The sequence below is a fragment of the Emiliania huxleyi genome (assembly GCF_000372725.1).
Source record: "Emiliania huxleyi CCMP1516 unplaced genomic scaffold EMIHUscaffold_63, whole genome shotgun sequence".
Taxonomy (NCBI): Eukaryota; Haptophyta; order Isochrysidales; family Noelaerhabdaceae; genus Emiliania; species Emiliania huxleyi.
Genome location: NW_005197273.1, coordinates 46,297 through 56,854, shown reverse-complemented (window position 1 = coordinate 56,854; position 10,558 = coordinate 46,297). Strand labels below are relative to the sequence as shown.

Sequence of the window (10,558 nt, the reverse complement as noted above, 5' to 3'; positions counted from 1 at the left end):
GCCTTCGTCAGCGAGGCATCCCGGCAGGGCGGCCGCTACAAGACTGGCAGGTGCAAGAACCACAAGTGCTGGCGCGAGGCGATTCGGTTCGTCGCAGTCAGCCAGGAGGGGGCTGGCGCCTTCCTGAATGCGATCCCCATGCGGGATGATATGAAGATGGAGACGTGGGCGATGCGCATTACAGTTCAGCGCCGCCTCGGCCTCCCGCTCGATGTTGCCTGCCAGGCGGTGGAGGCGGGCAAGAAGGCGCCAAACGGCAAGCCGCACGAAGAACTCGGCGATGCCGCAATGGTCAACCCGCGTGCGAAGCACGCGACACGACACAAATACCTGCTCAAACGACTCGTCAAGACCCTTCGCTCGGCGTGGGGCATGCTCATCGAGATGGAGCCGACTGCACACCTCAGTTACAGTAACCCAAAACAACCTGACGTGGCGGCGGCGAACATCGGCAAAGGGCATGTGCGCCTCGTTGGCGACTTGAAACTGACGAGCTCGCTTGCGTGCAAGGGTGGCGATCGGCTCGGCTGGAAGGGGGCTTTTGTCGCCTTCGGCAACACCGAGCGGGCGCTGCTCGACTTAGTGTTAGGGCATGCTGCATGGCCGCGGCCGGGAGGGGGGGGGGGAGGGGGGAGGGAGGCGGAGGATGCAGAGGCGGAGGCGGCGGCGGCGGAAGAGGAGGAGGGGGAGAGTGAGGGGGAGGCGGAGGCGGGGGCACCTGTGACGGCCCGCTACGAGAAGGGCGAGTACCGGTTCGCGCGGGAGAAGAATTGCGACCTGCGTTTGCTCGACTTCGAGACGTTCGGCGGCTTCGGGGACGGCGTCCGCAGAATTCTTCGGCAGGCGGCGGACCAGCTGAGTAACAAACTTTCGCACGCTCAGCACCTCGATGAGGTCACGTGGACCACCAAGAACTGGCACGGGCTGCAGATGCAGCGCTTGTCTGTCGTTCTCCACACCGCCGTGGCGTGGCAGACGGTGAACGAGCTAGCGTGCGGGGACAGCGGCATTGTGCACGGAGCTAAGTGCATTGCCGTTCTTAACGGAGTCGCTTAGGCGGCTCCGGTGGTGTGCCGGTGATAGTACTAGCACGCGCCAGTTCGCACCTGTGTCGAGCCTGTCTGCTGTGAGAGAGAGTTGTTTTGTCTAAATTCTAAAATAGGTGCCGGGGCCCAACGGATAGATGAATCCGGGGCACCCTCCGCTCGAATCCCTGGCCAGGGGTTCGAGGTGGCCCCCACCCTGGGGCCTCCCATCAAAGGGACTGCTGCAGAAGACGCCCAATCTTGCACAAGTGCAAGAACCATACACCTCGCGACACAGGGGCCGATGGTCATCGTCTCCTCACCTCCGCGCACGCCTGCGAATAGGTGCTTCGTGTACCCGACCATGTGCCCGGCAAGCCACATGTGTCGAATACCGACAGACTGAAGGTTTCATCTCCAGGGTAGAGGACACGCACGGTAGGTAGTTGGAAGTTGCTTATTGCCGCCCCCACAGCTCGCACATTCGCATGCCACTTGCCACAGCGCGGCGCTGCCAGCGGCCAGCGCAAAACCAAAAGGCAAATGCCACGCCGCACGCCGGCCGGCGCTCTCTGGGTCTGGCCTCTGACTGGCGCGCTCGCTGTCCATCCTTGTTTCTACACGTTTCGACGCGTGACAACGTCGCAACTCGCAAAGCACGAATCTCTACGGGAGTCGGGAGACGGACGGGAACACACAAATAGACAGGACTCAGGAGGCCGGGCGGGACAGCAAAACGCTCACTCCTCACAATCTCAAACGGACCTCTGTGACCACGGTACTGTCGTATAACAAGACGCGCACGCTCTCTCTGCGCTGCGGACTGCGCCGCCCTCTCTACCTCTCCGAGTACCTCTCAGCCGGAGTCCTCCTCTCCACAAACGGCGACGCCTCGCTCTCGCTCTCGGCCGCCGACCCGCCCGCCACCAGCGCGCTGATCCGCTCGCTCGGCGGCGCGCTCGGCGACGAGAAGGCGAAGTGGTCGAGGAAGTGCAGCACCTGAAGAAAGGTTCCGAGACGGTTCCGAGACGGTTCCGAGACGGTTCCGAGAGAAGGCGCAGTGGTCGAGGAGGTGCAGCGCCTCCAGCGGCGAGCGCAGCGCGTACGACGCGGCGGTGTCGGTGATGAGGCGAGGGAAGTCGGACACGATGATGCCGAAGCCGCCGAGGCCGCCCATCACCCGGAAGGCGTCCTCGTCGGTCACGTCATCGCCGATGTAGATTGGGAAGACGGGCAGCTCGCAAGAGCGCTTGATCCAGTTCTCGATCAGCCACTCGACGGCCTTGCCCTTGTCCCACTCTGCCGACGGCCGGAGCTCGTACACCATCTTGCCGTACGTGCGCCGCAGCATCGGCATCTCCGCCACGATCCGCTCGACCGCCTCGTTGACTGCCTCGCGCTCCTCCTCCGCCACCTGTTCACAGCCCAGGTGTGAAGAGGCGCCGTCCGCGGTGGCGCCGCCGGCGCGCTCCTCCGCCGCCACCATGCGGTAGTGCGCCGAGACGGAGAAGTTGTTGTCCTCCACGAGCGCGCCCGCGATGTGCGCGAGCTGCTCCTCCAGCTTCACCTTGGCCTCCTCGAGCGACGGCCGGAAGGACTCCGCCATCTTGTAGTTCGAGCCGTCCGGGCCGAGGATGTCGAAGCCGTGCGAGCCGGCGTAGTAGAGCCCGTCTAGCTGCATCAGGCCCTGCGCGGTCGCCCGCGCGCGGCCCGAGACGATCGCGGTCGGGAAACGGTACGAGAGCGCGCGCACCACCGACCGCGCCTCCTCGGACAGCTTCGCCTAAAAAAGAAAAGCGGCCCCGCCGATGTTTCTTGTTTCTGGCCGGCGGGAAGGGCTCCTCGTGCAGCTTCGCCTCGGACGGGTTCTCGACGATGGGGGTGAGGGTGCCGTCGTAGTCGAGGAAGAAGGCGAGCTGGAACCTGAGGCGTGGCGCAGTCCACAACTGCTGAGCACACTCGCCATAGCCGAGGGGAGAGAGGGGCGAGAACTGGAACCCGGAGATTTGCTCCTCGATCTCGTCCATGCACTCGAGCGCGCTGCGAAGGCTCTGCTCGTCCGCCGCCGCCGCCGCGCGCTCCCCCACCGCGTCGCCGTCGATGGACGCGGCGGCCGCCTCGTCCAGCTGCAGCTGCACGGCCGCCTGCTCATTCACCAAACCCATTAGCTGCTAGTGAAACGGATGGCCTCGTCCAGCTGCAGCTGCACGGCCGCCTGCTCGCGCTCCTTCTCCTGCCCGATGCGGGTGGCCGCGCCCAGCTGCGCGAGCAGCGCCGCCGCCTGATGACTCATTACTCGCGGATGACTCACTAATGGCTGATGACCAGCTGCGCGAGCAGCGCCGCCGCCTCCCGCTCGTCGTCGACGTAGTGGCGGGCTTGGCTTGGCTGCCTCCCCACCCGGCAAGTCCACACGTGCTTGGCGTCCGCGGGGAGGTGCTCCATGTACTCCTCGCGGTCCTCCCCCTCCTTGGGCAGCAGGCCGCCTGTTCACAGCTGGAGGTGTGAAGAGACGCTGCTCGCAAGCCCCCCCCCTCCTCGGGAAGCAACTCGCCGAACAAGTCCTCGTCTCGCATCGAGTGCGCGCCGAGGCAGAGCACGAAGTCCAGGGGGAGGCGCTCGGCGGCGCCCGCGGCGGCGGCGAGCGCCTCCTGCGTCAGCGGCGCCTCGGCGGCGGCGGCGGCCGTGGCGAGGTCCTCCGACAGCTCGTGCAGCGAAGAGGTGTTTGACTCGCGCTCCAGCCGCGCCGTGGTGTCATCCGTCCGCTCCCTAGGTTTCGGGTACCGTGGGGGTAGGGGATGGGTCCGGGTACCGTGGGGGTAGGGGAGGGGAGCTGCTCCTCCGCGTCGACGGGACGGACGCGAGGTCGCGCGGGCCGAGCGTGCACGCCTGAGGCAACGGAGAGGCAACGGAGAGTCAACAGAGAGGGGCTGCGTCTGCAGCACTGCGTGGGCGGCTCATCTTGGGACACTCATTGGGCGATTCATTGGGCGACGACTCGCGGGCCGAGCGTGCGCACGCCTCCAGCACCGCCTCGAGCGCCGCGCCCTTCGAGACGCCGTACGGGCGCAGCTGCACCATCTTCGAGTCGAGGAAGACCTCGACGGGCTGGTTGCCGAGCACCTTGCCGAGACACAGCCGAGAGTAATCCCGAGATGTGGCCGAGGCAACAGCTGGCTGCCGAGCACCTCTTTGAGGTGGAGCTGCAAGTCGGAGGCCTGGATCTCGCCAAAGTCCTCATCCGAGTCTCGGTAGTGCCAGGTCAGCGTGTGCTCTTGCGACTCGGTGATGGAGCCGGGCGTGCGCTCCTAGGGTTGGGGTTAGGGTTAGGGTTAGGGTTAGGGTTAGGGTTAGGGTTAGGGTTAGGCTTAGAACTCGGTGATGGAGCCGGGCGTGCGCTCCTCAAAGTACTTGAGCACCGGCTTGATAGACGCCTGCTCATTCACCGACTCTGTCACGGACGAATGGCCGAGTCAAGTGACCGTGTTGGCACCGGCGTGATGCACGCCTTCCAGTCGTTGTTTGGCTCGACCGGCTCAAGCGGGCAGGCCCACTCCGTCGACGGCCCGCCCAGCCGCACAAAGACGCCGTTCTCGGCCACCACCCACACCGGCAGGTCTCCGAGCCACTGTGAGACGAGCCCTCGCTCCCGGCCGGTGATGACGACCACGCAGTTGCCCGGATCGGAGGCGAGGGTGAGGAGGTCGCCCCAGAGCTTGTCGCTGAGCGGGTGCATCTCCTTGAAGTCCGAGTAGTTGATGAGCGTGCCTAGTGAGCCACCAGCCCGTCCGCAACCCCTCTCGCTGGCATCTCCTTGGTGGGGGTGGGGGGGGGGGGGGGTCCGAGTGGTTGAGGCGCGCGCCGAGGAGGCCGAGCAGGATGAGGCGGCGGCTCGACTTTGCAAACGAGTCGAGCAGCTCGCTCCTGTTAATTAATTAATTGATGATTAGTAACTAATAATTGACTTTGCAAACGAGTCGAGCAGCTCGCTCCGCGGCAGCGGCTCGGGCAGCTCGAGCGAGAGCAGCTCGTGGTCGGCGTCCTCCTGCGTCATCAGCTCGGTCGAGAAGTCGTCGGACCTAAATTAGAGTAATTACTTAATTAATAATTCGGTCGAGAAGTCGTCGGACCGAAGTATTAATTATTAGTAATTAGAGTAATTACTTAATTAATAATTCGGTCGAGAAGTCGTCGGACCTAATTATTAATTATTAGTAATTAGTGACTACTTAATTAATAATTAGGTCGAGAAGTCGTCGGACCAGTACTGCAGCGTGAAGCGCTGCACGTACTCGTTCATGTTGTGGTGCCTCTCCTCGCGGTCCGCCTCCGGCATATGAAGCGCCTGTTCACAGCTGCGGCTGTGAAGAGACGCCGTTCACACTCGCGGTCCTCTGCCGGCATGAGCAACGCCTCGTACAATGCGAGCGCCATCGCGTCGGTGTTGAAGGGGTTGACGAGGATGGCGCCTAGGATTGTTACCCCGTGCTCGTGTCCTCCATTCCTTGAGAGTGGACCGTGGTTGGGTTGTGACGAGGATGGCGCCCGAGCCGAGCGTCTGCGCGGATCCGGCAAACTCGGAGAGGATGAGCACTCCGCGGTTGCGCTGCTGGCAAGCCACGTACTCGAAGGCGTTCGCGTTCATCCCCTCGCGCAGCGACGTGATCATCATCACGTCCGCCTATGGACAGCTGCGGCGTGAAGACGAGTCTGGTGCGTGGCAGTGGCGCTCGACACGTCCCAGCCAGGAAGCAGAGCGCGGCGACGTCGCAAGGCGAGATGGGCTGGTCGAGGTAGTGGATCGGCGCGTGGGCTAGCGTCGAGAAGCGGCCGTTGATCTGGCCGACCAGCTTGTGCACCTTGTTCCGCAGCTTGACGTAGCGCGCCGTGTCGCCCCGCATAATCGGCGTCGCGATCTGCACCAGCTGGATCTTGCCTGCCCAGGTCGGGTGGGCGGAGAGGAACTTGTCGATGGCGAGTAGCTTGTGCGGGATGCCCTTGATGTAGTCCATGCGGTCGATGCCCAGCACGATCTTCTTCCCGTCGAAGCGGCGCTGCAGCTCGATGACCTGAAGTGCGGCGAGGCAAGGTACACTTGTCCACACACGGGGGTGGTGGGGCGAGGGCAACGGCGAGGGCCAGGCTAGTCCCTCGCGACTCCACGTCTAGACGACAGGAGCCGCACAGCCTTGCAAGCGGTGTGTGAGAGAGAGAGGGAAGCGGTGTGAGGGAGCGTGTCTGACCGTGTCCTTGAGCTTGATGGAGAAGTGTGGGGAGATATGGGGAGATATGGAGAGACATGGGGAGATGTCTGACCTTGTCCTTGAGCTTGATGGAGAAGTGTGCGGAGATATGGGGAGACATGGGGAGACATGGGGAGACGTCTCACCTTGTCCTTGAGCTCGCGCGTCGCGAGCAGCGACTGGAAGTGCGCGCAGTCGATTCCCACAGGGAAGGCGTCCACCGTGACCGCCGTCCGCTGCTGCGCGTCCAAAATGTACGTGCTCTCGACGTTGACGTCCGTCCCTAGTCCCATACCTCCAGAGTACCGAACCCAGCTTGGGTTCAGGTCCGTGGGTGGTGCGGTGGGCGGCGACCGAGGACCGACGCGCACGCAGTCATGAAGTGTCGGACGTAGTCGTAGATCTGGAAGCCGATGAGGTTCGCGCCGAGCACGCCGCGCAAGATCGTCTTCCGGTGCGGCAGCGTGTGGTAGATCTCGGCCGACGGGAAGGGCGTGTGCAGAAACCAGCCGATCCGCATCTTTGGCCGCGCCTGCCATGGTGTCGTTCTGGTCATTACCGTTGCTGCTGCTACTGCTGCTGCTACTTCTGCCGCCGCCGCCGCCGCCGCTGCTGCTGCTACAAGCGACTCCAGCTGCTGCTGTTCTGATCGCTGTCACTAGCCGATCCGCATCTCGGGCCGCGCCTCGCGCAGCATCTGCGGCAGCAACATCAGGTAGTAGTCGTGGACCCAGACCTAGCCGTCAGTCAACGGGGAGCTCATCACCAACTCCTCAGCAGCACCAGGTCGGAGTCGTGGACCCGCGCCAAATCGGTGTGGAGGGGCGCCAGCTCGAGCACGGTGTCGCGGAAGCGCGTGTTGAGCGCGGTGTAGCCCTCCCACCGCTTGTGCACCTGTGTGTGGTGACGGGAACGGGTTGATGAATACTCAGCTAGCGAGCGCGGTGGAGCCCTCCCGCCGCTTGTGCACCATGTCGATGTCGGCGTCGAGCATCGACAGCGGGATGTAGTGGAAGAGCGGCCAGAGCACCTCCGCTGCAATCTCCTCCGCAAAGTGAAGCTGCTCCTCCTCGATGAAGACCTAGAACAAAGAAGTATGGCTGCGAACACAGACATGCAAAGCGCAGCTGCTCCTCCTCGTCGAGGCAGACCGGGAAGCACGAGAACGGCTCGAGCAGCCGCCGCGCGACCGGCTGCTCCTCGGCCGAGAGCGTGACGTTGTACAGCACGCCCACCCACTGCACGTCGAGCCGCTTGATGGTCGCGTACCCCGCGACGTACCGCGCGGGCGAAGGTAGCACGCGCAGCTCGCCGCTGGCGGTGCGCTCGACTTGGTACGGCAGCCATTGTGTGCAGACGACGAGGCGCTTGCGGGTCTCGGAGGGCGCCACCGCCTTGGCCGCCTCCTTCTTCTTGTGCTTCTCCTTGGCCAGCTGGCCCTCCAGCTGCTTGATCTGCGCAAGCAGCGCGCGCTCACGCTCTGACTTTGCGCCCCCGCCGCCCGCCTACTCAGCCAGGACTCAGAGTCACTGATGCAAACTACGGCGCTGGCGACGCCGCGCCCCCGCCGCCCGCCTTTTCGCCCCAGAGCACCGCCCCGCTCCCACTGCCCGCCAGGCTCCCTCGTGGCAGCGCGTCCGTCGAGGAGGAGGCCGGCACCATCCTCGGCCCATCCGCGCTGCCGGACCGCCACAGCGGCCCCTCGCGCCTCTCCTCGGCGGACCTACATGCGTCCATGAAGGGGAGGCTCTCTTGTCGTAGCGAGTAGTTCACTCGCCTCGCGCCTCTGCTCGGCGGACCCGCGCGACGAGCTCTGCGCGGCGGCTGCCGCGGGGGCGGCTGCCGCGGGGGCGGTGGAGTCGTGCACCGAAGGAGGGAGCCGCAGCTGGGCCAGGCGGCCTGTGGCGCGGTCTCCGCCCGGGCTGGCCTCGCCTTGAGGCGGTCGCAGCCGGACAGTGTTGGCGTCCGAGGGAGACGGGTTGGAGCAAGAGCCGGCGTCCCCCTCGGAGAGAGTCGAGCTCGACCAGGTCGAGGGGACCGCCGAGTGAGGCCGCGAGCGGTGCCCTCCTCCTGCCGCCGCGAGAGGCTCGAGCCGGTCGGACGGAGTCGAGAGCGCCTGCGCCAGCTCGACGTCGCGCACGCAGGGCGACCCGCCGCCCTCCGCCCCCTCCACAAGCGACTGCAGCGAAGGGCGCGACGCCGCGCCCGACGAACGCCCCGAGGCGAGGTCGGGCTCCGACGCGAGCCTCGCGTCGAGCGCGCTGCCGCGGCCACTCGCCGAGCAGGCGCCGCCGTGGCCGTGTGCGCCGTCGTAGCGCGGGCTGCTCGAGACGGCGAGCGCGCCGGCGATGCAGTCGCTCGTGCTGCGGTGGTGGCCCGGAGGAGTCGGCCGGCGCGCCTCGGCATCCAAACCCTGCAGCGCGCCGCCAGCCTCGTAGATGGTGTCGCCGGCGTCAGGATTGGCGGCCGGCGGCGGAGTCGTCGCACGGGAGCCTCCGGGGGACGGGGCGCCCAGCCTGGGACGTGCGGGCATTTGGCTGCCTGAGGGCTGTGGCCCGCTACGGCGCGATGCGCCCCCCCCCCCTACCCCCCCCCCCACCCCCCCCCCACCCCCGGGGGGGGCGGTTTTTCCTTTGTTGAGCGCCTCTCGTCCGTGCCTCGCAGGCCGGTGAGATTGCTAGAGGTGGAGCAAGCTGCTCTAGCCTCACATGTCACTTCCTGTCGTCTGTTGTTTGAGTTGTGCCCTTGTTTGTGCCCTTGGCACCGTGGAGTGCTGGGGGGGGCGACAGGGAGGATGTGGCCCTGAGTTATGTGTACGCCGACTCAGGGTGTGTGGCAGCCAGCTGGCTGTGTGTCTTGTGAGCCTGTTTGTGTCTGTGTGTCGCTCGTGCGTGTCGTCATCATCTGTCCAGCGTCCACCCATACCGCGTTGGTGTCCAGTCCGAGCCTGGCTGTTCTTCACCTTTCTACCTAGACACCGTTGCAGGACCAACCCCAAAACGCGACAGCGCACACAATAGGGAGGGTGGGTGGGGAAGCAAAACAGGCCGTGTGGGGTGTGGGTGTCACGAGGACAGACGTCCACGAAGACGGTGGACGGACGCAAACTCCTTATCCGATTCACACTCACGGCTGTCCTACTGGTTATATAGAAAGTCGGCCGTCTGCGAGCCCCCGGCTCGCCGACGGCGAGAGAGATGCCACGAGGGGTCGCGGTGGCGTCCATCGCCAGGCTCCCTAGCTCAACCGACGACCCTTCGGGATCGACGGCCGATCGTCATGAGCCTGTCGAGGACTGGGGCTCCACTCGAGGTCATGTTCATAGATTCCAAAGCATTGTTAATAGCAAAGGGGGGAAAAGGTACCCTCGACCCTCACGCCTGCAACCCTCGCGCGACAGCACACCACTGCTCCGCACGAGACACCGTTGCAGGACCAACCCCCATCGCCATCCATCGTAGAACATGATCTCGAGCCCTGCCCCACAGCCCCTCAGCCACTACACCATCATAGTCACTCGCGCGAGCCGCTCGATGCGCGAGGCGAGATCGAGGCCGGCGTAGTGCTGCTGCATCGACCTCTCTCGCTCCTGCTCGTTCCAGCCGAAGATGCAGTCGATGTCTGTGATGGTAGCGCCCGTGACATCGCTCGTGTCCCGCGCCACCTTGTCCGAGAACCGTCGGTTCGAATGGTGGGCAAACTTGACAATTGGGTTGCCCGCCTCGTCCTCCTCAATCGCAAGCTCGAGGTCCTCCTCGTCGCGCTCGCGGAGGAGCTCGTACGCGAGCTTGAGCGCTTTCGTAGAATGGCTATATGACGAGCCAGTCTCTAGCGGAGTATCGGTGAGGCGCCCGCCGTCTGTCGCCCGGATGAGCGGGCCTTTGACGACGGCGGCGTACTGGGTGAGCCCCAGTCCCGCCAACCACTCGCTGGCAGCGCGGAGTCTGGCAGAACCCTTGGCTCCCCCAACGAGGTTGACGTACCGATCGCCCTCCTCGATGGTCGCCGCCTTCCTCTTCTGAGTCGCGGTGCGGCCAAGGTATTTGGCCGCTGGCCGGAGCGGGTGGTCACTCGGCAGCCGGCCGAGGGCCCCGACGAAGGTGTCGAAAGCGCCGTCTGGCAGGCTCGCCCCGACACGCAGCTGCACGACAGAGTAGTCCGGCCGCTCCACCTTGAAGCCGTCCACCGTGACCGTCTCAGTCGAGTGCCCCTGCACACGCCACAGATCCCGCACGGCAGACTCGAGGCTGAACTCAGAGGTGAGTGCCGCTCCTGCCGACAGCGTTCCGT

The 10,558-nt window shown here is 65.1% G+C and overlaps 2 protein-coding genes across 2 annotated transcripts in view; both read right to left on the bottom strand.

The window, feature by feature from the left end:
• Nucleotides 1-1,624: 1,624 nt before the first annotated feature.
• EMIHUDRAFT_465097 (hypothetical protein) lies at nt 1,625-8,819 on the bottom strand. The gene is made up of 23 exons (XM_005763437.1): nt 8,068-8,819; nt 7,844-7,991; nt 7,420-7,773; nt 7,239-7,349; nt 7,052-7,162; nt 6,623-6,800; nt 6,415-6,563; nt 5,792-6,094; nt 5,560-5,706; nt 5,288-5,370; nt 4,980-5,104; nt 4,519-4,838; nt 4,214-4,333; nt 4,047-4,148; nt 3,865-3,914; nt 3,580-3,794; nt 3,351-3,511; nt 3,235-3,306; nt 3,024-3,169; nt 2,882-2,948; nt 2,509-2,808; nt 2,056-2,439; nt 1,625-2,024 (listed from the first exon to the last, which is right to left on the bottom strand). The coding sequence occupies exons 1-23, from the start codon at nt 8,799-8,801 to the stop codon at nt 1,863-1,865; spliced, it is 4,542 nt and encodes a 1,513-aa protein (XP_005763494.1). The 5' UTR covers nt 8,802-8,819; the 3' UTR covers nt 1,625-1,862.
• Nucleotides 8,820-9,767: 948 nt separating this feature from the next.
• Nucleotides 9,768-10,558, bottom strand: part of EMIHUDRAFT_465096 (hypothetical protein) — a gene marked incomplete at both ends in the record, with an annotated part of 6,407 nt that continues 5,616 nt past the window's right edge. Inside the window, one exon of the mRNA XM_005763436.1 lies at nt 9,768-10,478. Coding sequence (XP_005763493.1) covers nt 9,768-10,478 — 711 coding nt within the window. The remainder of the gene's footprint in view (nt 10,479-10,558) is intronic.